General features: G+C 41.0%; 2 protein-coding genes and 1 long non-coding RNA gene across 6 annotated transcripts in view; 2 read left to right on the forward strand and 1 right to left on the reverse strand.

Annotated features, from left to right (window-relative positions):
- Positions 1-472: 472 nt before the first annotated feature.
- pign (phosphatidylinositol glycan anchor biosynthesis, class N) lies at positions 473-15814 on the reverse strand. Its single transcript, XM_034132589.1, has 29 exons — positions 15450-15814; positions 14834-15085; positions 14542-14663; positions 14207-14305; positions 13918-14024; positions 12289-12413; positions 12061-12191; positions 11838-11957; positions 11574-11614; positions 11433-11492; positions 11225-11317; positions 10521-10576; positions 10217-10295; positions 9887-10069; positions 9617-9756; positions 9178-9277; positions 8936-9028; positions 8212-8303; positions 4978-5083; positions 4788-4896; positions 3708-3810; positions 3506-3608; positions 2874-2960; positions 2659-2714; positions 2168-2243; positions 1932-2005; positions 1708-1750; positions 1541-1593; positions 473-1366 (listed from the first exon to the last, which is right to left on the reverse strand). The coding sequence occupies exons 2-29, from the start codon at positions 15058-15060 to the stop codon at positions 1243-1245; spliced, it is 2802 nt and encodes a 933-aa protein (XP_033988480.1). The 5' UTR covers positions 15061-15085; positions 15450-15814; the 3' UTR covers positions 473-1242.
- LOC117484125 lies at positions 1560-11946 on the forward strand. The gene is made up of 7 exons (XR_004556079.1): positions 1560-1632; positions 1711-1783; positions 3722-3831; positions 4739-4912; positions 8897-9043; positions 9378-9465; positions 11741-11946. It is a non-coding gene; the product is annotated as an uncharacterized LOC117484125 (long non-coding RNA).
- A 290-nt stretch (positions 15815-16104) lies between the features above and the next one.
- The window catches only part of relch (RAB11 binding and LisH domain, coiled-coil and HEAT repeat containing), a 32400-nt gene continuing 21822 nt past the window's right edge, over positions 16105-26682 (forward strand). Inside the window, exons 1-8 of one of the 4 annotated variants that reach the window (XR_004556078.1) lie at positions 16105-16629; positions 22319-22408; positions 24791-24862; positions 25009-25064; positions 25198-25311; positions 25508-25696; positions 25974-26068; positions 26427-26532. Coding sequence is in view for 3 of the 4 variants with exons in the window: in XM_034132587.1 (XP_033988478.1) it covers positions 16191-16629; positions 22319-22408; positions 24791-24862; positions 25009-25064; positions 25198-25311; positions 25508-25696; positions 25974-26068; positions 26427-26532 (1161 nt within the window). In the remaining variant the exon portion in view is untranslated. The remainder of the gene's footprint in view (positions 16630-22318; positions 22409-24790; positions 24863-25008; positions 25065-25197; positions 25312-25507; positions 25697-25973; positions 26069-26426; positions 26533-26682) is intronic. The other 3 variants (XM_034132587.1, XM_034132586.1, XM_034132588.1) reach the window with 3 other exon arrangements.

Raw genomic sequence — 26682 nt, forward strand, 5'->3', positions numbered from 1 at the left:
ACACAGAGTTCAGACAGATCACCTCTTACCGAAATACTCTGCTGCTCTTAATTATTGCATGGAGATCAGTGATACATACAACAACAGTTGTTTACTCTACATTATACTATGGAGTCAGAGTATTGGCCCATTGAAAATAGAAGAAGTGAGAGAGGATGTGGTACTGCTAGCTGTGATGTGGAGACATGTGTTCATCCACTATTAAAACCTGTGCAAGCACTTAGTTAAAAGGCAAATAGTGCCACTCCAGCTGGTGCAATGAAGCTGAGACCATTTAGATATATATTTTCATCATATTCAGAAAAAAACCCCGCAGATGTAAGTACAGAAAATCCCTTGTCCACAAAGCGAGGTGATTTGATTAAAGTAGCAGTAATATTTGGCTATGTTCAGTCAGTTCATGCAGTTAATATTAGCCTACTTTGCTACCCATCATCATGTCCCGAAGTTTGATCTGGAAAACTAAGTTGCACAAGAGAAAACCAGGTGTTTTTATTTATTTAAACAAACTATCCCTAGGTTTTTCAAAACACATCTTAACAATCTTATGTACAGACATTTACAAGTTTCCAAATGCTACCCACAATCCCTTTGCTGCCCACTGAGTACAGGCTCTACAAACAGAGCATAACATTGATACTGGCACCTGGTTTATTCTGTTAATGTTTAGTACAAAACACATGTCTCTTTTGGTTCATTCCTGTTTACAATCCACTCCCTTCATTTAAGTCTTACAAACATATTATCACAATTCTTTTAAATAAATCCCTTCTCCTTACCTTGTGAGCATGACACGTCTCGGGTAGCTTCCCAGGAAATACAAACTCAAAACAGTTATGAGTTGACCTTTCTTTGGTGGATCATGAATCAGTGTCCTTGGCAAAGGCATAAGTTACAGTTATTCAAATGGCCTTAGTCCATCCGTCAATGATTAATGTAAAAACAATAATGTATCAACTCAGTGTACAAAAGAATACAGTGCAAACAGAACCTTGGACAAGTCTCGAGCCACTTGAAAATGTCCTATGTAAACCATCTATCTAAGGAGTTAGTGTTTATTTACATTCATACAAGGAAGAACAAAGGAATAATGTTCTCAACCTGCACTAATTGAGACTGCACAGTACAGTATAATGACTCGTAAAACAATATCCCATATCTCCTATAAACTAACCCTGGCTTAATAAGGTGAATGCTAAATGAAAAGCACCTATACAAAACACTTGGTTGCACTATACATGTTTAGGGGAAGTGGGTCTTGCGCCTCCTCCACAGAATGAGTCTTTGTGAGGTGAGAATGTGCGTGACCACGCTGAGCAACATCAGGAAGATGGTCATCGACATCACTATCACATAATGGCTGATGCTGAAAGAGACAGAGAAATACGTTTAATACACTTATAATCAAGTGTATGCAGCACATTTAAAGTAGAGGCCGAAAGGACCATCAAGGAAAGTGGAGGGTAGTGTTTTTGTGAGTCAAGTGATTTATTGCTAAGAATTAAGACACTTCAAAGCATGTATTTCCCAGGTAACTAACCTTGTTCCTATGTCCAACCAGCTGCCGTAGTCCTGCACCAGGAAGAAAAAGTGCTGAGGAGAAGAAGAAGAATGAGTTGAAGATATGGAAAGGTAAAAGAGAAAAATGATTTGATAAAGAACAACAGTGCATAAAACATTTAACCCAAACATTTCAAACATCCTCACCAGAGCCATCAAGTCCGAGATGACCAGGACAATTAGGAACAAACTGGAAAACAAGAGTGGAAAGAAAGCGTCAAAAGTAAGATCTTTGAAATTATCCAACATCCACAACCACACAAGTGTACGTCATATACAGCATGCATGGTAGAATGACCCCCACTTCACACAAACAATAAATACAAGTATGTGTATAAATTGAGTTGAGCATCTTATTCTGAAGGACTTACCTTCTTGATGAAAGCTGTGTTGCAACCTGGATGGTCTCAAATGTACACATCACTATAATGAAAGGAATGATAACCTGGAAGTTCAGAGAAAACACATTCAAAGTTTATTTCTCAGACAGATGTATCAATATACTATCTGAGGGACTACTCTCCTTGGAAATGCATTTCTTGAGTTATGATGATGAAAGTATACAGATAGGCAGCACAATCAATAAAACAGTTTAAAAAAATGGTACCTTCCACATCATGAGCCCTCCCATGATGAAGGGGTTGAAGACAGTTAGGAAACAATAAACAGACGCTGGGTCAAAACTAGACAAAAGGAGAAAGAAGGACTAAATCATTAAAACATTAAGAGAATAAATCTGTCTCTCCATTGTTTTCTTAAAAGTGCAGAGTGACATTCTGACATACTGATCAGTGCAGTGTAGGAAACCCCACATTAACACAAAGGCATTTCACAAAAGACTCGCTGGCTTACACACAGATAGTTTACTGAGTCCACTGTAACTGTTTTCCTTTCTGTTGTCAAATGAAACATTGCTAGTAAAAAAAAAAGCATGTGTCATTGTTCAGCCACAAAGCAGACCTTCACATTACCCAAGATGCACCATGCACCACCACACCACCCCCAAACACAACTTCCTGCCATCAACCACACACACACACACACACAAGTGTATTTATATACAGTATATGACAATGACAATGACAATGACCTACGTACCTGTTAATGGAAGCTATGTTCCCTGTCCCGAAGAATGCTGTTATTATAAAAAATACCTGAAGTAAAAGTATGGTCAAGGAAACATTTGGAGCATTATCTTAACTTTGCAAAATGATAATCTAATGCCATTTTCTAGTTCTGAACTAAAGTCTCCATTGGTGCCAGTTTTTGTGTTTGAACAATGTCACTGTTGCAACATGCTCTAGGAAGGATACAAAAAAATAAGATCTTCTGATGTCATCCAACTTCAGTTGTCGGATCTTGGTGATGTCGATGTTTGCGGAGAAATCGATAGTGGAGAGCTGAAAGAAAACACACACAAAAGCATTATCACACATTCATTTACACACCCAGAGAGATGATAACGATAAGTTAGCACTCAGACGGTGTGTACTTTATGTAGAGCTATATGTAAGCCCTCTTCACAGATTACAGTGTGTTATCACGAGCAGGGATTTCCTTGTTTATTTAACTAAGAAAATGACATTAAAGGAGTGAATAGCAGATAAATGTTAACAGCAGAACCTTTCAGAATATATATTTACATACAAAAATATACAAATAGAAGGAAAATACGCTTACACAAGATCAGGCAGAGTATTATAGTACATGCCATTAGATAATGTTGCCGTTTTTGTCTTATACAGTTGATAACATTGAAATACTTGGATAATCTGCCTTTTTCCATGAAATAAAACATAGTGTTTACAGAAACCAAGGGGTGTGTAAACTATCAGTATATGTGATTTTAATTCTGTAGAAACCTATAGTAAAATATTTAGACACACACTTTGTTTACAGTGCTTTAAAAACTCTACATTTGGAGACAAACACTTGTTGTTTTCACCTCTTGTCTGCCAGAGACGCCCTGAGCGAGCATGGCTTCCTGTTCAATGTTGATCCACACAAACATCAGCCATGACAACATAGGGGGGAACAATGCCTCTGACCTGGGGGGGGGAAATACATCATAAATGATATAACTCTAAAATGTAATTTGACATGTAAGTGCAGCTGCATGATGTGTGTGTGTAATATTCGTGTCTTACCCGGTGCTGAGCAGCAGGTATGTGGCTGTGAGGGAGAGGAATATGCTGAGGAGTCGGTGGAAGATACGAGTAGAGCTCAACAACGGCACCAGCATGGAAGACACTGAGAAAACACAAGACACAGGTGAGGTGAATGCAATTGCAAAAAAAGGTTGAAAGAATTCCCCATAATTCCTTACTTTCTTTGAGTGACTGCGTAGATGGAATACCAGATTATGTTGAAAATCAAGCCTTACAGTATGTATGTAAGCATTGGATTTCAATCATGTGCCTAAACTTAAAACATACAATCAAAAATGTTCTTTCAATACGTTGTAGTCCTTTAAACCGTTCTTCTTTAAACATCAGATGTTATATCCTAACAGCTACATGACTATGATTGCCTGTTGTATTTTTCAAGTGTGCATTGTCTCAGGAAAGCAAGGCGGCTTTAATTTCAAAAATAAAAATGGATGTCCTACAGACCATAGGCTGATAAAGGGTGTTTCTCAATCGCGAGTAAAGCTGCTTCAGAGCCACTATTTCAAGCATACTACGTCATCGAGTGCCGCCGAAGTACTGTTCCAATCTCCAGTATACTTGGAAATCTACCGAGCCCGGCGTACTCCGTTTGGAGAAATATCGAGTCTGCACATGAGTAGACTTTGCGGTCTTAAAATCCCCACAATGCTTTGCGCACGGACCAATTTCCCCAAATCTGTGGCGGAAGATGTAAGGCGGGGCCTCTCATATGACGCACACCTGCACACTTGCTAGCGTGTTCCACACTTCGTTTTCCGAATGTCAGGAAGTATTCTTGACTCGCTTCTGAAGCAAGATGCTCGGCAGACATGTGCTACCAAGCAAGCGTACTCGCGATTGAGAAACACCCACAGAGTAGTAAACTTATCCTAACCTCTTATTTCTGCATTTCTTCAGGCATTAACAACATATAGAACCCTGTGAGATCTAACCAGGAATTAAATAATTAGATTTCTGTCTTAGATATCTGATTATGTTTTTAGAAAATGACATGAATAACACATCCCCAGGAGATTCTGAGGTGTTGGACAGATGTTGTGCTCACTCACACCCGCCTACCTAACGTGGTCCAGCTGATGATCTGGTTCAGAAGCGGCAGGCCCTGTTTCTGCTGCAGGCTGGAGTGTGTGAGGGACGGCACGTACGCACACACTGCCACATGGAGCATCTGTACAGTGTGACAGGTAATCATTTATTTCAGAAAATGCAATGACTCAATCACACCCAACGTGACATGTGTTGTAGTTACCTGGGTGATGAACTGCTGCCGGTCACTGAGGTGCAGCGGAGCTTTCTGCAGCGCGGACCACAGGTAACAGGTGGAGGTGAAGAGAGAGAGCACACCTGCACATGTACTGAGCAAACACACAGAGTACGTTATTATAAAAGACATGAGCCCAACACACAGATTAATTTTGCACAATATATGTTGAATATAAATTCTGCTGTTAATTAGCAATTCATTTGATAGTTTCTATGGGCTCAGAACAGTCTCATAATACACACTGACATGCATTGACCCTCTTTCTTGTCAGCAATATAAAATGTCTCGCTGATAACAATCTTCCGAGAAGGATTCACACTTGTATTTTATGATACGCAAAAGGATTCACACTTGTATTTCCGGATCCACACTTGTGTTTTTCAATGCCCACACAAATGTGTTCTGTTTCATATTCATGTAAATAAAATCCAAATACAGAAAAAAGTTTTACATATGTATTTTCGATCCTCACATATTTGTTTTCCGTTTAAATCCCCTGCACCTGCAAACACAAACCGCTTTCTGTGCATGGATCGCTGTGCATTCGTGTGTGGGTTTTTTGAGACTCCCCTGACGGTGACCCGATTCGTACTTGTAATTTTTTCTATCTATAGCCAATCAGATGTCTCCTCAATTCTAAGCCAATCACATGAGCGCGTGCCCACGAGGGTAGATTTCTTGCGTTCATGACACTTCATATACGCATTTTGCGCTGTCCGGAGCAGGGTGGACAGAATTTATTTTACCGGACAAATTTGAAACTTACCGGTCATGTTTCAATAATAATAATAATAAGAAGAATAAGAAGAAGAATTGTGTAGCAGAGTTTCCGTTAGCAGGTAATTACCGGACTATGACCGGATGGCTAATAACAAGGGAGTAAGGATCATCTATTTTCCTCTCTCCTGACAGCCCGTCAGTTTCTCATGCAGCTCGCTAAAACTTCACTCGCGTTTATGTCCATATCGATCAGATCCAGCTCTCCTGATCGGCCTTTATAGAGAGCACCGATCAAACTATTAAGAGTGAATATCGGCCGATAATGACCGGCGGGGCTCTCCCCGTTGACAGTTCACTGTCGAGCACTGGCTTCGTAATGCACTGATCGATTAGGCTAAGCTAACCTGTAGCTGCTCCCTCCACACTCACAACAACTTCATACAGACATAAATAAAGCAGCTGTATTCGCCATACAGGAAACACACATTTAAAACGGTTTTGCCTGCCGTTTTTGTGTACACAAGCATTCATTAATGGTTCGGAAAGTGGCAATGTACTGAGAGTGGAGGTGTCCTGAGATTAGCGCCTGCAGACAGGCTCCATGGACCTGTCAGCTCCGGACAGCGCAAAATGCGTACATGAAGCGCTACGTCATGAACGCAAGAAATCTACCCTCGTGGGGGCGCGCTCATGTGATTGGCTTAGAATTGAGGAGACATCTGATTGGCTATAGATAGAAAAAATTACAAGTACGAATCGGGTGACCGTCAGGGGAGTCTCAAAAAACCCACACACGAATGCACAGCGATCCATGCACAGAAAGCGGTTTGTGTTTGCAGGTTCAGGGGATTTAAAGGAGAGGTGTCATGGCCATTTCCACTGATCATATTTCCATTGTTGAGGTCTACTAAAATAGATTTATACTGTGCATTTTTCCAAACTCACATTGGTTTCTCATACAGCATCTCTGTAAACTACTTGTATTCACTGAATTTCACTCTCTGCCTTTAACGGCTCGTTGTAGCTCCAATAGCTCCAGCCCCCACCCTCCCTGTGAGCACAGTGTGCTCTGATTGGTCGGGACGTTGTGAATCGCGCTGAGCTCCGTGGAGGTGTTGTTTCCTTGTTTAGGATACATAGCGAAACACAGCCAAACTCATCCTGAGCACACACAAACTCACATCCGAAGTAAAAACAATAAGTGTGGCTTGATATTGAGTAAGAAAAAGGTTGATAAACGCTGTGAGAATGGGTCTGCAGAGAGAATGGGTCTGCAGAGAGAATTTTGCCGCGATCCCAACTGTCTGTTATCAGCCTGCAGCCAGGGAGGAGAAATCAGCTGAGCTGCCTGCTCCCTGCACACAGATGTGTGTGTGAGGAAGTCCGTGGATCGGTCAATTTGGACCAATCAGCGGGGGCTTAACGTAACGGCTCCGCGGACGTAACGTAACGGCTCTTCGGGATTGGTCCATTTCGTTCCGGGTACGGCTTGACATCATGCCGTACCCAGAACGAAATGGAAGAATCAAATGGACAATGACGTATCTCCAACGAGGCGTTTTGGGGAGGTATTTTCTGTGTTAGAGTTTTACTCGCTACAGGGTGTACTTTGAGGGTTTTGACTCTGCACACCGTTTACATGCATAAAAACCTTCATAACACACAAGGGGACGGGTAATAACCGGAAAAGCATGACACCTCTCCTTTAAACGGAAAACAAATATGTGAGGATCAAAAATACATATGTAAAACTTTGTTCTGTATTTGGATTTTATTTACATGTATATGAAATGGAACACATTTGTTGAAAAACACAAGTGTGGATCCGGAAATACAAGTGTGAATCCTTCTGTGTGCATGTGTGTATTATGAGACTGTTCTGAGCCCATAGTTTCTGCCTCTTCCACTTGACATTATTGTTCAGAATAATCATCAGAATCTGAATTTATCCCTACGAAAAAGTGGGTTTTGTTCAAAATGTTAAAAGTAATAATAAAGAAAAATAGAAATATTTAGATGAACATAAGAAGTTAAGGTAAGGTAAAAATAAATTAAATAAAGGATATTTTAAGAAAAAACATAGGAAGGTAAAGTTAAATGTAAAAAAGAAAGATAAATAAAGTTAATATTTAAATGAAAATGGGAGTAAAAATGTGCACATTGTACAAAAATATAGCACTGAATGTATATTACAATACATGCAGAGGTATATTTTCTTATGTAAAGTACTGCTTACTACATTGTGATTATATACATATAATAATATAGGAAAAATATTAGCATTCATATTCTGACATTGATTCGAACCATATCGCATACAGTACTGTATCTAAAATGTTTTAGCTAACATCACTCTGGTATGACATTTCTGAAAGTATAGCGATATAAATATATTTCCTTGTAACCGACAGAGATTCTTCTGGTTTGAGAGTTTTGGCTAACGGTGGGACATTGTGGTTCACTTTCTGATAAATGTAAGCAAATAGAGGAAACACTCACACCAGATGTATGTTCGGCTCTCTGCCCACAACAGGCATCAGGGGGAAAGCCGCCAAACACAGACAGCCCAGACACCAGCTCACTGAGCGGAACTGCAGGGGGACAGAGGAAATGAGTTCACATAGTTAGAGAAGGAAGAAATAAAAACTAGGTATTTATCAAAAAGAAGGCTGATTATGAAGTTTATGAAGTGATGTCTTGATAAAACACTGATGTTATCTACAAATCTATCAGTCACACCTTCTGTAAGCAAGACGTTTTACTACTGTGTTCACACTCATAGATGTCATTTACACTGGGGACGCAGGGGACATGTAAATATAGTGGAAAATCCATTTGCATGCCCCTAAGCTAAAAAAAACAACCCTAGCTTACTCAATATAAAATGAGTAGTCTTTCATGCACTGATCAGTAACTGTAAAAATGTTTCAACCTACTTTTCAGTTTTTTTCCTCAAATTGAACCTTCCGATTAAATTGCTTAAAAATATATGCTGTAGAGAATTTGAGTATCTTCTCTTCTTCTATCTCCCCTCCATTTTCAACAAAAAGTGACGCCATTGTTCACGCTTCAGTTGTAGGAAACTGTTCCCTTGTTTTCCCAAACTTTGTTGTGATACATAATTTTCCAAAACCTTTCCAGGTGAGGTAATATTAAAATCCCATTACTTTTTCGTTGTGTACAGTACTGTGAAAGCTGGAGCAGTAATCCATGACATAGTTACCTTGGCTTTTCCAAAAAGTCCCGAGAGGAAGGGCCAGAGCGAGAGCACAGCCAGGCCCACAGTCAGCATGGCGCGATGGAAGAAACTCACCACCTGGGGGCAGCAAAGGTACACACAATGACTACCCTTACATTGTTTGTCATATGTACTGTATGTGGAGGTCAACTAAAGGCTTGTAAGTAAAGCTGTATCAGTATTATGAAGCAGACATTTTTACATTAAAATACATGAAAGACTCCTACCAGTAGCTCGATTCCAAACGCCACCAGCACAAGATAGCCAAGACATTTCCACAGTGGCAGAGAGGGAGCCGAGCGAACCAAATCTGTCAGAGTTCTATACCTGAAAGGGATCATTTATTAATGAGACATTATTTTTCTGTTGTGAATTGCATACAAGAAAGAAACATGCAAAGACTGTCTGTCCTTTAATCCATTTTCAGAGGAGGAACATGAGTGGATACACTTCAAAGGATCTAATTAACACTTCACTGCCGCTGTGCCAGACGTGCATGAACATGTTTGTGTGAGGTAAAGTACAAATACAAATCTGCTATATTGATTGATTGTTGAGATGTCCATTGATGTGTGTTTGATATGTCTGGCATCCTGTCTGTGTGAGGTGTTACCCACCTCTCTATAAAAATCAGCATGCAGATTATTATTATGTGTTTGTACTCACTCTTTTAGCACAGAGTACCACACAGGAACAGGCAGCAGGCAGTAAATATAATAGGTAACGGGGCTCCTTTGGATAAGCAGGAACACAGTGATCACCACCGTCACACAGATACACAGCCTCGCCAAAGTGTGGCTGCGATTCTGCACACATGCACCGGGAAAAAAACACCAAAAATGTAAATTAGTGAGACAATCAAAGTAACTTTAATTTGCCTTGGTGGAGGAGATATTTAGAGGCAAAGAGAGAGAGGGATTGTTGTGTATGTCTCACCTGATTGAGGAGACTGGGGTGACGGTCGAGGCTGGCGTGAGTCTTCAGTATCACGAGCACAACATATGAGGTCCAGCCTATGAACCCGAGCACTACGCTGCAACCCAGGAAGAACCTGTCGTAGGTGTGGTAGTACACCAGGCCCTCCAGAGCATTCGATATCAGAGAGTGGCACAGAGAGATCTGACAAGAGGCAGACGAGGGGGAAAGAAAAACATCATTGGTGAATACATTCAACATCATCCTAATGTATTTTAGTATCTGACTTGTCTCACTTGTATACTTGCAAATGTGCCCATACACTGCACTATCCTTCTCCAAAATACTCACATAATCGTCATACTTCTCCAGCTGAATCAGTATTCTGGCCTTGTGGAAGAATTCAGCTTGTTTTGACTCAGTCAGGAGTCTGGGAAAATCAGAGAGACAAAGCAATAAAGTCAGAGTGTGTGAAATTGCATTTAAATGTGGTCTGACATATGGTGAAGAAATAAAACCGGTAGCAAACAGCGATAATATTAAACATGATCCCTTGGTAAAATAAATGCTTGAATTAAAAAATGAACACAGCAAATAAAATGTATGCAATTAATTGACAGCTATCACAATTCACGAACTCACTAATTGTACTTACTGGTATGGGGTGAAGAGAAATGACAAAGTTGTCTCCTTTTTCTGAGCCATTTTCATCTACAAAAACAAACAGAACAGCTCACTCACTATAGATTTCAATTCATTTATAATTATAAGACATTGAATGTAGGCTTATCCATACAAAGAACTTAGAAATGCCAGAGTGTTTAAAACTATCATTTTAAAGTTAGTCTTATTAAAGGTAGGGTAGGTAAGTTTGAGAAACCGGCTCGAGTGCGCTAGAATTTGAAATAACACAACCGGAGAAAATCTCCCACTTCCTTACAGAGCCCCTCCTCCAACACACACGAACGCGCACATGACCAATGAGGGCACGAGATAAGTTTGTGCACAGATGGAAGGCTGACAGGCAGGTAGGCCATCCAGTTATTTTAGCCGGGCCGGTTAAAATGATTGGTCGTACTTTTTACAGTGCTACAGCTTCCACAGATGACATTTTATTATGGATTTTTTGTCAAAGCACTTCAGATATTCATTGCTATCGGGGTGTTAAGAGCATTCCATGGAATATAACAAAAAGTGTATCTCGAGCCGGTTTCTCAAACTTACCTACCCCACCTTTAATCAAATAAATAGTACAGAAAATATCTAATTATACCAACATTCAAGTATATCAACTTTAATTGATACTAATTTATTACCATAAATAAAGCTCAGTAATAGCATAGCTTAATGCATGTATACCTTGTACTGCTCCAGTACTTGAATAGCATTAGTGTAAATGCTCTCCGCCTTGAACTGGTCACTGTTGTTAAGGTAGAGAAGAGGTAACACACCCTGAAGAGACACAAATACACATAATTACTATTAAACAACTGATCAGTTTTTGACAACTTTCCAGATAGAAAGGACTCAAATATTTCCAGTTTCCTTAATTCATCTCCAGACTTACAACAGAGTTAACAGGAAAGGGCACACCAATGAGAGAAGCCATGAGGGGAGCGATGTCTGCCTGTAAAAAACACACAATATATTTAAATATATTACAATAACTGATGAAGTAAATAAAAAGTGACATTGCCATGAGCCTCACTTGATTGACGTCAACTCTTTGAAGGTGCTCCAGTTTCCAATCTGGAAGAAACAGTATGGATTAAAATCAGGACACAATAAAACATTTTAAATTAAACAATGAGAAAATGTATGTTTGTCTTTCAAATTAAGCCGCTTTCACTAAATGTTTTACTTTTTTTTCTATAGGTGTAGGAGAACCTGGGTCCTAAACTAAAGTCGAAAAGAAACCAGCTTGAGAGGCATTAAAGCAGGCAGCTGAGAGAAGAGTAAATGAGTTTAGCACCTTGTAAGAATCCATCGTTGTATGGTTGGGCTGCGGTGACTTTTTGGGCATTTTTAACTCCGGCTCCCCACGCCACTAAAGGTGTGAGAGTCTCAGAGGGATGGCCTGCTCCGTGGGAACCTGGAGACACAGCAGATGATACAAAAGGCTACCGTGAATTAATTTGCATAAGAACATTTTTTTCCAGTTGCTAACAGTTGAAGAACAACAACGAGAGTCCTACCCCAGTTTGTCATGCCATGATCAGATGTGAACACGTAAGCTGTTCTTCCATCATGATCAAAGAAGTCTTCCACCATAGACACCAGATCAGCTACACCAGTGTCTACCAGTCCAATATTGTCGAGGTACTCCCTAGATAAAGAACAGATACAAGACATTGCTTCTTTGTTATTTCATTATATTGTATGTGTAGTGCAACCTAAACAACAACTGATGACATTTCTCTCACTTCGACATTGGTCTGTGAGCATGTCCGTTTGTGTCGATGCCCAGCAGATGCAGGAATAAGATGTTCTGATCCTCCAGTAGACTGGCCCTCAGACTGGAGTTAGACTTGGCTGACTGGAAGAATGACTGGTGCAGAGAGAAAAATAAACATAGTAGGATCTGTTAAAGATGGCATGTGAAAACACTGATAATACAAAGGGAATCTGGCACTAACATTAACCACTACTTTCAAATAAAGTTTGTAGCAGCCATTATATAATCTATTGAATTGACTGAAATGCATTTGCCACATGAAAAAGCAATGTGTTTCCTTGCTGATGATAAATATAACAGGGGGAAATATAGCTTTTATTCATCACAGATCAGATCAGACATCATCGGCTCCCCATCCCGTACCAAAACCATCCAGAATGTCAACTTCACCATTGACAGCAACACTCTATCCCCCCCCCCCTCACATCCGCAACCTCGGAGTCATCTTCGACAGTCAGCTCAAATTCAATCACCACATCAATCACATCACCAGGACTGCCTTTTTCCACCTCAAAAACATTGCCCGTCTCCGCCCATCACTCTCCTCCTCTGCTGCTGAAACCCTGATTCATGCATTCATCACATCACAACTCGACTACTGCAATAGCATCCTCTACGGCAGGCCTATTCCACACACACACAGTGCATAACAATGGACTCCAGTGCACGCTATTACGGGCAATATAGAGCACGCACAAAAGTAGGCTATCAAGGCATTGCTAATTACTGGCTACATATTACACAGATTCTGCATAATAATGCCCTGCATCTTCTATTTCAATCTTTTTAGCAGATTTAGCGTTTTTAGTGAGAAAGAATTCCGAGATACGTTTTTGCGCCATGTCAGTTACTTGTCACTTGTGTATTGCGTCAACAAAACATTTGTTTCCACATCTTTTTTATTTTTCTTCCCTGAAGATAAATAATTTATTATATAGTTTAAAATGATCATTTTAATGATAATGTATAATATAAAATATATCTCAGGCACAATGAAATGAAATAAAAAAATATATATAAAAAAATAAAATTTGCAGACAGAGGAGCTCCGCCTGCCTGCCGCTAGGGGGTGCTGCAGCGCCCTCAGCACCCCCCTTTCCGCGCCCCTGTCCAGAACTCTGCTGCCCGCCTCCTCACCCACACCCGCTCCCGAGACCACATCACTCCCGTCCTCCAGAACCTCCACTGGCTCCCCGTCCGTCAAAGAATCGACTTCAAAGTCCCCCCCCCCTGCTGCACCACCACACCCCTTCCCGCTGCTTCCGCTCATCAGAAGCCAACCTCCTATCCATCCCCATCCGCATTAATCACCGGACCTGGGGGAACAGAGCCTTCTCCGTCGCTGCCCCCTTCCCTCTGGAACTCACTCCCACTGACCTCACCTCAAAAAACCCACCTCTTCAATCTGGCTTTTAATGTGTGATTGCTTTTGTATTGCTTGATTTTAATTTGACTTTAACTATATATATTTATTTGTTGTTCTTTTCACTATATCTGTAAAGCGTCTTTGAGCACCTGTAAAAGCGCTAACAAAATTAATATATTATTATTATTATCACAACATGCATCATTATTGTTAGTAACTCTACTACCATACTTTGACTTGAGTGAACACCCAGCTGTCCAGCCTGGAGGCGTCTGTGGAGGCGAAGTCTTCCTCCACTGCTGGGTATGTGTGGGTATACACATGGTCTCCACTGGCACCTGCAAGAACCACAGCACAAAATACAATGATAGTTAGAATATGTAGACCTAAAATATCAGCACATTTAAGCTGTAATGAGTAATGATACAGTTTTTATCTGTAATATTTAGCTTATTGATTAAGTTGGTGGTTCTGATTGTATTGTTTGTATGTGTGTGTGTGCTTGTCTGTGCTTGTGTACCTTTAGCAAACATTGGCAGAATATCAGGGCTGCCCCAGCACCAGGTGTGTCTGCTCTCATTAAACACAGAGTCAAACTCTACAGGATTCTCCTTCCAGCCTGAAAACACAGGTAAAATAAGGTAATTACACTAGCAGTCAAAAACGGGCACAACAACAGTCACAAATACAGTACGAGTAGATTCATCCTTCATTTTGCATTGGGATACGGTTGTCGGTGTGGTTTGGTGGAAAGAAAATAGGTCCTACATGAAACTACTAACACAGGGGTGTTTTGGGGTGAACTGTGCCTTTAATCTTTTACATAGCCAAATCTGTATCAACATGTACACCTACCTTTAGCAACAGCACTCACGTCCTCATAGAAGCCAGCAATGAGAGCAACGTGACCGGGACGAGACTCAGTGGGCACGCGTGTGTGTGAAACCCCCCAGGTACCTCTCTCCTCCATCACATTCCTGATATTGGGAAACACACATACTTGTACTCATATTCCTTAGTTATAACAGATTTATTAGCAAAGCATGAGAATAAAAGACCCAGAATAACAGTCACACACACAGAGACACTTCAATGCAGATACACACTGCCTTCACTACACCATACTTAAGGTTGGGACATTCCCAACCTTAAGTATGGTGCTCTCGATGAGCCGTCGGGGAGCGGTGTGAAGAGACTGTCCGCTCTGAGGCCATCGGCTACCACCAACACCAGTCTGGAGGCAGGGGGGGCCAGCGGTGTGGCCTGGGGGGTCATGCCGTGGACCAGGGGAGAGGTGAAGTAGATGTCAAAGATAGAGACGAAGAAGATCACGTGGACTATCAGTCCCACCAGGAGGAAGGTGATCATCTTCATTTTGAGGGTGAACACTGAGCTGGGTCTGCAGGGAAACAGGGGGCATGGAGACGGATTAGGTAAGGTCTGATGTGTGTTCAGGTGAAATGGGAAGCAAGTATAAAGAAAGTATATAAATGACTGAGGAAAACATGGATACATATTTCGTTTTACAGTATAGGATAAAGAAGTTAGTTCAAATACGAAGGGAATACTTTATAAGGTTCAGCTTTGTATAACTAAACCATAGTATGTAAGATTTAAAGACTGCTTAAGATCAGGGGTAATCCTTCTGTCACCATATGCCATTAGATAATATGCAAAAAGTGTAATGGTTAGTTTTGTACATCTCAATGAGTTACCCATCGGGCCAGCATTCATACATCTTTAGACCATGCACAAAGTATTACCTGTATGTGACTTCAGTGGGATCTGCCAATAGAAACCGGGGACTCTGTCTCGTTGACGAATGAATGGAAGAGCAGAACTATCTAAAATACTATCACCCGTTCAAATAATTTATCATCGTTTTTATCCTCGTAGTTAACTTATTATTATATATCCAGATAACACGACCGATAGAGGTTTTGATTTACAGAACAAGATCAGCGTAATCTTTAAATGCGTCCTTTTACAAAACCGACTGTCCCTCTTTATAAGAAGCTTAGTACAAGAAAACATGAGCATCCACTTCCTTGTTGTGACTCTGACGTCTTACGTTGACGTGTGTACTTTGCAGCTGAATTGTGGGTATTGTAGTTAATGCATTTATTTAATAGCGAGCGAACTTTTCAATTGTTTAAATGTCAAATAAATGCTTTGACTTCTTATTCTCTAAATATTTGTGTTACAGTGTAGTTTCAAAGGAAAGCGTTATTTTGACAGCGTGTGGTTCTTTGACAACACATTAGCTAGCACAGGTTATCAGCTGTGAAATGTGCCCTGCCCAGTTTTCCTTTCTGTCTCCCCATTATCCAATCATCTCCTATAGTCCCATGAAAGAGGCGGGCTTTGGGACGACGTCTCTCAAAATTGACCAATCACAGCTTTGCATTTTCCCCCTTTTCAACCAACCTACCAAACCAGAGCTAGCATCCATTCAGGAAGAGGTCCAGTTAGCCAGGCTAGCTAAGAATCTTTATAGTACAAAAATGGCGTCGGTCAACCCGTTTAATCTCAGTGACTCTGAGGAAGAGGCTGAACGGCGCCCCAATGAGACAGTTGACACAGAGAGAAGCCCGAGTGACGGGGCTCCAGGGCCTCCGCACGGTAACCCTTTCTCTCCGTCCGCAGACACCGAGCCTCCGATGCTGTCTAGCAACCGGACCAGCCCCGGCGGTGAGGGCTCGGTGTCGGTAGCGGTTACCTCCGCTATGGCTGCCGAGACACGGATATCTGTGGACGGTATCGCTGCACAGCTACTGCGGGACCAGTACATCCTCACGGCCCTGGAGTTTCACACTGAACTGCTGGAGACTGGCAGAGAGCTCCCGAGGTTGAGGGATTATTTCTCTAACCCCGGCAACTTCGAGCGACAAAGCGGCACTCCGCCTTCCAAGGACCAGGTACTCGGACCTGGAGGACCCCTAAGTAAGTACCTAGGGAAAGTCACGTAGCTACAATGTAAGGTTAGCACACTGTCTAGCTAATGATTGCTTAAACCACAGGATTTGGAAGTCAATCGATCTTCTGCTAACGTTATCCGGTTTATGCACCTGTCCTCCAGGTCCAGGGCCCTTAGCCAACAAGATCGTTTCAAAGGGTCAGCTGTGTTGGCTGGCATACTGACTGCATCATCACATTAATGTGATTAATCTGAACCACACTGTCAGGATGGATCAGTGATACTTTGACAGACCTATGATAAACATCCTAATGTAATAAGCACAGTAGCTCTTAGGCCAGAGAGAGGTCAGCATCAGCCACATGAATGGAAAAAGAGAGACAGGAGGAGAGGAGAAGGCTTGCACAGGTCACTTTTGCAATATTGTATGGCACTCTCGTGCTGATAAAGCACATTTGAATTTGAAAAGAAGCCTGCAGTCAGTAGGAAATAGGAATGTAATGTCTCGCAAAAGAGGATAAAGCAGGATATGTTACATTCTACATTTGTTTTGAACCTAAATCCTAAAGACATTATCTTTTAGGGATATGTGTTGCTTTGTTGAGCTTGTTTCTCCTAGGCCAGGGACATGCATATTACTTAAGTATATTCTTCAAAGGTGTGTATCTGTAGTTCATCCAGCCTTCTGTACGGGAATAACCTGCTGTATTTTATGGTCACTGGAAAGTCTGGACCAGTAGTCAAACATGGCATGCAAATTGTAACCATGGTGACAGCCCAAGCCACAAATAAATAAAGCCTGCTTTAGAGCAGCAGGAGTAGTATTACCATAAACTTTAACCCAACGGTGACAAGGCACAGGAGCATGGCATTGAAGGGAAGGTGACTGACAACCCCTTTGTTAGTTAAGCCATTTTACTGAGGTGAGTGGAGCAAATGTACAGTAAACATAAACCTATAAGACACAACAAATACAAACAAAAATACACCATGAAGGTATCATTATAACAGTTAAGCTTCTCAATGCTTTTTAAGGTGTATGGACTGTTAGGGGAGGATCGTATGTGACTTGAAAGTGATATCGGATTATAAAATGCCCTTGTCTGCACATTATTTTAATTGGATCCTCTTTAATTACTCTACGGTTTTAATGGAAACCACTCAGCTTGGTATTCTTCATTGCAGTGATTGTATCTGTCGTGTCAAAGTATATTCAACTTAGATCCAGGAGTAAGAGGATAGGAACTATGTCAGTCACCCCTTTTATTAGATGTGCTCGGTCATTTTAGTAATTATTAAGAGAATGTCCTCCTCATCAATCATAGGATCAGTGTGTTGGTTTCCAAATGGGTCACAGTATTAACAGCGGTGCCACGAAAGTGGAATGTTTACTTCCTTTGTTGAAGATGAGCAACAAGACCAGATTATGGAATTGTCATTGTATAAACATTTGGCAGGTGTCCAGCTGAGGGATCCACAGCTTATAAATAAATGCTGAAGGAAGTGTTATTTTTCTCCTCTTTTAGATGCAGTAGCAATTGACAATAACCCGATGTCTCAGGAGGCTTTTGCAACCGGCCTGAGGTTAGATGGCAGACAGTCAGATTCACTGCAACCCATGCCCCACCCCGTAGAAGTGTGTGTGTGTGTGGTGTGTGTGTGTGTGTGTGTGGTGTGTGTGTGTGTGTGTGTGTGTGTGTGGTGTGTGTGTGTGTGTGGTGTGGGTGTGTGTGTGTGTGTGTGTGTGTGTGTGTGTGTGTGTGTGTGTGTGTGTGTGTGTGTGTGTGTGTGTGTGTGTGTGTGTGTGTGGTGTGTGTGTGTGTGTGTGTGTGTGTGTGTGTGTGTGTGTGTGTGTGTGTGGTGTGTGTGTGTGTGTGTGTGTGTGTGTGTGTGTGTGTGTGTGTGTGTGTGTGTGTGTGTGTGTGTGTGTGTGTGTGTGTGTGTGTGTGTGTGGTGTGTGTGGTGTGTGTGTGTGTGTGTGTGTGTGTGTGTGTGTGTGTGTGTGTGTGTGGTGTTGCAAAGGTCTGCTGGTTGCATTATCATAGGAGCCCCCAAAGGGTTTGGAATACGGAAACAGAATAAATGTTTTATGATGATGTCTTTGAAAAGCAGGACAGGGCTCTACAGCACCCCGTTGTGAAACTGGAAGGAAGGTCACAAAGATGATCTTTTCCTGGGAAGTCAAATCTACCCTATTGAAAAAAATAAAGCATCTGATAGAAGTCATTGAGGGAGAAAGAGATTAACTCAAGGCAATGCCCCCTTTCATTCTAGCAGCATCTGATAGCCAAGACATCATGTGATAACTAGAGGGAATTTATTGTCCTGTGTTTGAGGGGCGTTGTTGTTGAGGAGGAAGAGATACTGACTGGAGTCTGTTGTTGTTCTGCAGCCAATTTCCAATCACATTTTTCAAACGGTTGTAACACAATCAGTACCTTGCTTTTGAATGAGTGAATATTTTAATTTTCTATTTATGCTATTTGAATGTATGCTTAATTTAATAGTGACAAAGACAGACAGCAATCAAATAGGGAGAGAGCAAATCACACTCTGTGATTCTTAAGGATTGTGCTCACTTTTAAAGCCCTACAAAAGAGACACCCTTTCAGAAGGTTATGAAAGGATGCATGGGGTTTTTATATTATTCAATTGAGTGTGTAACTCATTGAGACATGGCGTGGCATGATAACCACACAGTGAGGGGTCCAGCTAGTGAAGGGCATGATACATCATCAGCTGAGTGTGTTCCGTGGTATTGCACAAAAGAAAGGTTAGAATAAGAACATGTTGAAATCAAATACACATGCACTCTAGCTAGGAACCCACTACAAGCTTATCTAAAAATCTCACTTAAAAATAACAATGCTAAACAAAATAACATGCATATCTTTTGAGCATGACTGTGTTACAAGCATCTGCAGCTGTTGCTCTGAAGCACATGACACAGCAAGGCATCTCTCAGCACCTCGCTAATTTGCAGCAAAGGAGCATGAATGATTCTCTCTCTTCACCCCTCAATGACTATTCGGGTAGTTATTTGCTCATATGATGCGAGGAGCTTTTTAAATTTGCCATGCATGCAAGGTTGACGGTAAACAGCCACATGTAAGAAGCTGGTGAGGTTTGCCACATACTGTAAGGCTGTATAATCTCAGGACATGAATATGAAAGTTAATTTGTAGTTGCAGGCACCATCTGCTACTTCAAAAAGAAGCTTCAAATGATAGATTTTATGCTAGGGTATTAAGTAACTTGGGCTGCAACAAACCCTCAAATTGCTTATTGATTAATCTGCCATTTGGTCTATGAAATGTCAGGAAATAGTGAAAAATGTCCATCCCAGTTACTTCTCACTAATAGTAGCACTAGCACAGCCTATTAGGTGGCTCAACCTGACGTGCACTCTCTCTTTCTCTCATGTTTTCTCACTTTTTAATGTTCCTCCATCATTTACTCCGACAGTGGCAGGCCGTTGGTTGGTTCTGTGTTAGAAGGCACTTAATGAGTGTTGGCCAGGCTCCATGTCGGGCTGGACTGGCACCGACTGGCTGCAGCTCTCTGCCTTTCATTAACTGTGTGTGTATGAATGCATGTGTGTCTGCAAATTAATGCATGCATGTGTAAGTGTGCATATGCTTAGCAAGGGAGCAAATCCCCTTTGGGCTACTATTATTTGGAACCTTAGTTTTTTTTCAATTTGTGAATCTCCATAGCATATTAACATATTGCCTATTAGCAGAACATATTTTGTGAGGCAGACGTTCACACAGGTTTATGTGCCTGCCTGTGTAATCCTTTATAGTTTGTTGTTTCATCCTATGTAGGCTATATTTTCTAAAAATGTCACACTCTTGCCAAAAGATCCTTCCCAGGAAAAGAGCTTGTTGGCTGCCTCCTCCTGACCATCCATCTTCTCTCGTTTCCTTGTCTGTGTTTGTATCAGCTCTTTGTAAATGTTCCACTTTGTACTTAGACCAAACTATCGCTCCTCTCTTTGTCTCCAATGTATCTGCTTTGTTGTTATACTTGCCAAAGCAGAAAAAACATCCTTCATCTTGTTTGCTTCCTTGCCTCCAAGAAGCTCTTGTTGTCCTTCCAGTTGTTTTTGTACGATTAGGATTTTCAATATCAGAGATACAAAGAGGCTTCCTTCCCTCAGCGAACAAATAATGGCTCATTTGTAGCGTGTGATTGAATGTGAGATAATGTACTCCAGAGCATAGAGGGAGACTGTGTGTCAATGTGTGTGTTTGTGTGTGTGTGTGGCACAATCTGCCGGTCAGGAGTGCAGTGAAGAGGTGACCGTCTGAAGTGTCAGATCTATCACAGTCCAGACAATACACGCCACAGGCGCACAACAGAAAGGTCACCCAGCAAGAAATACTTGTGTTTCTTACCAAATCAGGCACACACACAAAAGGCTGCTGCTGCTGTGGAACTACAGGTTTTCCCACCTCATGCATACAAGCACAATATTATCCATTGATTCACCCAATAGATTTCCTACACTCACAGTGAACATCCATCACACTTAACAGGGTTATCCTAATGTAAGCATGACATTACAGTGACATACACACACACACACACACACACTCACTGTCACACACAGCCAATTCAGAAACACTCTCACTATACAGTCACAGGACTCAGAGTGTGTGTGCTTTGTGAAGCTGCATGGTCATACTTAGCATTTGACATACGAAAGCACAGAAGCTTCTATTTTATATGCTTTTCTCCCCAAATGTAAGGTTTTTAACATGTATTGGCTATTCAAACATTTCCTGTCAAACAATAAAGTGCGGTACCTATTGTCAAGCCTAGAAAATCATTAAGGGTGTCGGCTAATTTAGAAAGACCTACTGGTTCATTTTAAAATGTATTTGGTCTTTAATGTGACTTAAAAGCTGAAGGTTTCAGATATCAGTGTGTGTTTTACCTCAAGGCTAAATGCCAAATCAAAACATTCACTTCTGAACCAACAATGATTTAATTCTCTTCCTCATTTATTACACAGTCACTTCCCTGTAGCGTTGTAAAAGAAAGCAAGCCTTGGTTTTTAAATTAGTCTACATTTGGCTTGACCTTCCACTGTATCTTGATATCGGAGAACAAACAGTCCAATCTTGCACTTGTTTGGAGCTGGAGGAAAGCTAACACCATTGGCTGAGCTACCAGGCCAGCCTACTTCAGTGAAACAAGAGCACAGGTATGCTTATGTATCGGCTTCATCTGTTCTTTGAGTGAACAATACTTTTGGCTGCCCTACTCTGAGATGTAAGGTTGTTGGTTGGAGTTGTTACTTTGGAAAAAGGCATTTCTGTTAAGTCGAGTTCTCGGCAAAGTTAACATTTTTTGATTGATTTGATTTCCCAAATGTGCAGTGAGTCATGTTCCTTGGCTAAAGTGTAACCTTCCCACATAAAGTTCTCTGCTTTTAGCTGAATTTAATAGAGTTTCCATCTGTTTTGCTGAAGACTGGCCTTGTGGTTAGTAATCATCCTTAAACTGAAGCCCAGTGTCAACAGGATTCCCCCGGTTAAGAGTCCTTAGGAAAATACTGAGTCCCTTCCACAGTGGGGCTACTGTTCCATAAATCAACATTTCTCAAGGATCAGTGGTGCATTTCTTGTCACATGTCTAAGCCTTGTGACAGTGGACTCATCGATGTGTGGATCCTCGTCTCACTGTTGTCTCTGTGTCTCTGTTCAGATCGAGCCGGCAGCATCAGCACCTTGGACTCTTTGGACTTTGCCCGTTACTCAGACGATGGCAACCGAGACTCTGACGAGCGGGTAGTAGGTAAGATGAACCGTACTGCCACGACGGGAAATAACACGTCAGGAGAATAGGCAATGACAGAATGGGAGGGTGGCACAGAAACAAAGAGAATAAAACCTGACGGCTACACCAAAGATTGAATCATAGTAGTGTCAGTGTTAGCCAAGCCCCCACACATTCAATTAAAAATAAGTATTCGCTTTTATTGGTCTGTGGTACTGCTAAAGAGACATTTAATTAGGGATTACCAAAAAGAACAGTTTTTTTATATCAGAATCCACACAAAACACATGTTTACCCCATCATACTGTTCTGTTGCCATAGAGTTTTTAATCTAAACAGGCCGAACTAAATACGTTTACAGACTAGGCCTTAATAATTGGCAACTCTTCCAACATGCGGTATGTTTCCTTTTTTCTTGGTTGAGGTGTTCGAGCCTCCTCCCATCACACTGTTGAGTCAGTCTGTTGTATTTTTAGAGCAGGACCTGTCTCAGCATTGTTTACAATTGCACCCCCCCTTCCCTTTTTATTAGCTAGTGTTTGCAAAATACATGCCTCATGCATTTAAGAGCAGCTGCTCACATTTGGTTGCGATCAGTACCGATTGTGTTCTGTTACTTTAATCGGCCTACTGTTTCCATCTTTCTATTGTGTAAGAGCCAACATGAAAACATCACTTTTTAGCCGTCCATAGTACAGTGGTTAACATGATCTGTTAGCAGCTTTTCTGTCGTCATCCTCTCATTCGGTCGGTAAGTGTTAGTCAATCAATCCTGAAAAGCCCCAACCCATAACTGCAGTATGGATTTGTTTAACAAGTGTGGGATATTTTAGATTTATTGTATGAAAATGATGTTGTTTTTCCCTCTGTACTTTACATGACTGATATTCATGATACTAAATAATTATATTTTGAATTGTATATCTATAATAAGATTCACCTGTAGCGCTCGGACGCTAAAAATCTGTTGTTGGAAAAACTCAACCACGATGTTTATTTCCAGAAGTGATGATTCAGTTACCTATCATCTTTCTTTAAAAAGATATCACGAACAATATGTCGTTTTAATTATTGGGCGATCTGTTCTTTTTTAAGTGAAGTAGATGAAAATACAAGGAGCTTGCTTTTGGTTTGGGGCTTTTGTCAAACATGAAAACATACTGCACATTATTACATAGTAAGGGACACATTTAAAACCATGCAGCAGAGATTTTGGTTCCATCCTCCCAACTACAAATGATTTAAAAATGACTATTATTCACCGATTTGGCACCTTCCTTCACCTCGTCACCCACCCCCACTATCATCCCCCCCTTAAAGATGCCTGCCCCCAGCTGTCTGACTGGGTTTTCTGGCTTCCTCCTGACGTTGATCAAACCCCAGTGAACAATACTGGACAAGTCACTCCATCCAGACTAGCCTTTTTTATTTTTATTTTTCTCCCCGTTCTTAGTTTTCCATTTTGTTGCGCTTGCATCCTGTGCACTCTTGATCTGCTAAGATAGGAGTCAGAGTTGGTGGATTTGGTCAGAACAAATGTGTTATTTTTTGCACACAAATAAGTGTTCTTAAAGTTATAAAAACAGAACATTGAGAATGACCTTTCAGGAAATGACAGTTGTTTTTAAATAACAGTTGAATCTGCCTTTTGCACGCTCATACTGGTACGTTATGAAAACCTGTTTACCCACAATCCTCAGCATTAGATGGCAGATTTTGAGGCATCATCAGGATCAAATGGCAGATTTTCAGTGCACAGCTATGCAACAGAGTTTTCCTGCTCCATCGCTTCTTACTTTTTTTGCGTGTGTTTTTTTTCTAACTTGTCTAAGAATCTTGTGTGTTCTTTTTATTTATTCAGTATAAGTCTTTCAAATTTCAACTTCAAATCAGCAATTCTGTTTTAAGACATTAGAAGCAACATGCTATTGTCCAAAACATTAACTTACCACGTTCTAAATTACATTTTGATCCTAGACTTGTCTACAAACCAAATTATTTAAATACTTGTTACTAAGGCATTTGCCTGTAAAAAAGAAATCCTTTGTCAGACAGCTAATAGATTATCAAGGCTACATTTTTAGTAGCTTAAAAATATGTTTCCACCTCAGCTACATTTGAAGTAATTTCCGTCAGTGCTGTTGATGGGGGAAAAAGGAGGGCAGGAAATCGGCATTACACACTCTTGTCATCCGGCCGGCTTTACCATGATCCTCTGCTGCATGCGTTTCCTTAGACTCATCATTTGCATGTGTCCCTTTTTCATTGTTATATTTTATGACTCTTACAATCTTGCGTGCGGTTGTTTTGTTTTTCATGCCCATCTTTGTTTTATTTGTTTGTTCCCTGTCTTTGGTTGGATGCATTTCCTGTGTGTGTGTGTTGTCACTTCCTGTCCAGTGCTGGAGTTTGAGCTACGGAAAGCAAAGGAGACCATTCATGCTCTGCGCGCCAACTTGACTCAGGCAGCAGGTGTGGCGTACTTTTAACTTCTTCTCCACCTGAACCCTCTTATGTTACAGTTTTCTCTCTTTTTTTGAATCTAAGAGATTTTCCTCTTGATGAATAACACTCAGCATCCTTTCAAACTCATCTAAAAAATCTTCTCAATTTCTCAGAAAGCGAAGTGCCCTCTCAGGAGAGAAAAAACTACAAGTCGAGCGCTGAAATTCAGGTGGGAAATCTTCAAGTGTTGAGAATGAGTTAACGAATCAAGGGAATGAAACTGTTCCTTTAAACCCCTGTGATGACATTACTGCAGGCTTTAAGTGAATCATTTCACAGCTTCTCTTCTCCCTCTATCTCAGGAGTCTATACGTCCGCTGGAGAAAAGAGCCTTAAACTTCCTTGTGAATGAATATTTATTAAAAAGTGAATACAAGCTCTCGGCCATCACCTTCTCTGATGAAAATGATGATCAGGTAAAGATTATTACTGCTGTTTTATAGACAGAATGAGACATGTCTTAATAGAGTTAACCCTTTATTCATTCAGTTATATCTGTCTGCTTCTTGAATTGAAAGTAATTGAACTGTGAGCACGTGGGCATTTCTTTAAGCATGGTGTCTTCCGCCTACTTCCGCCACAAATTAATTTTGTTTATTTGTTTATTTCCAGGACTTTGAGTTGTGGGATGACGTTGGCCTCAACATCCCAAAACCCCCGGACCTCTTACAGCTCTACAGGAACTGTGGGACCCCCCTCGCCTCTCCTCGGGACACGGCAGATGTGTCAGTAGGGGTGGAGCTTACCGATCTTCCAGGAAACTGCATCGATCCCCCAAAGAAGCCCGACCTCTCACATCAGGTTTGTGTGTTAATGTGTATGTAAATATAATGGGTGGTGTTCATCAGAAAAGTATTGCTGATACAAAGTAGAGAAAGATATTTCATCATCTCAGCCACAAACACCTTACTTTATTTATTTGCATGATTTAAGTTAGTATACTTGACACTGTGTTTCGTGACAGTGGCTGTTTTCTTTTATAAGTATGGAGATATCATGAAAAACTATGACTTGGTGGATTGCCTACTCTTAAGCAAAGGTTATAACGTTTCAGTATATCCTTTGTGTCCCTCTATAGCAACAGACAGAAGTGGTCCAGGAGTTGGAATACCAGATAAGTCTCCTCAACACTGAGAAGCAGAGCCTAGCTGAGCAGATCAAGAAGCTGCAGAGGTGAGGGCTTGTTTGTGCTGCTTGTGAATGATCCAGCCCGCTACAGTTAGTATGCTCTGATGCATAGAACAAGAACATTTACCACTACAGGAAGAATTATAAGCATTCTAGAAATCTAGAAATGTGTTGTTTCAGTCCACATTAAATCCATAACTGCAACTTAAACAGGTCATGGGGAAAAACCAGTATGGAATCTTTTTCCCAACGCTGCATTCATTACAGAAGAAATCTTGATGGAAGACATTTTTCTTCCATGCTCAATTATGATTCAGACAAATTAGCTTCACAATGAAAAACTTTGAGACAATTTACTGTTCTACTTTTGGATGGATCTGATTTATTTTCTTACCTTTTACAGTGAGATTCAAACACTGAAGAGGACAGTCTCCTACTCACCTCCGTCCTCTCTGGACCTGGGCTCCCAGAAAACATCCAACCCCTTCTCAACAGACCCTCTCTCTGTGGTAAGTGTGCAATTTGAATGTGTAATGTACAGACGTCCGGTGTCCTGCAATTACAAATATTGAAATTGAACTATGAACAGCATTTACATTTTAATACAATTCACTATTTTGTCATATTCAGTAACTATTCCTTCAAGGCTGGTGAGCTAT

The sequence above is a fragment of the Trematomus bernacchii genome, unplaced genomic scaffold (assembly GCF_902827165.1).
Source record: "Trematomus bernacchii unplaced genomic scaffold, fTreBer1.1, whole genome shotgun sequence".
In the NCBI taxonomy this organism is placed as follows: Eukaryota; Metazoa; Chordata; class Actinopteri; order Perciformes; family Nototheniidae; genus Trematomus; species Trematomus bernacchii.

Excerpts from the sequence above, each read along its gene's own strand:
- pign (XM_034132589.1), bottom strand. The coding sequence starts at position 15,060 with ATGAAGATGATCACCTTCCTCCTGGTGGGACTGATAGTCCACGTGATC. Across the intron at positions 8,304-8,935 it reads GACTTTTTGGAAAAGCCAAG|TTCCGCTCAGTGAGCTGGTG; the intron begins GTAACTATGTCA and ends GTCCCCCTGCAG. Across the intron at positions 2,006-2,167 it reads GAGGGCTCATGATGTGGAAG|GTTATCATTCCTTTCATTAT; the intron begins GTACCATTTTTT and ends CTGAACTTCCAG.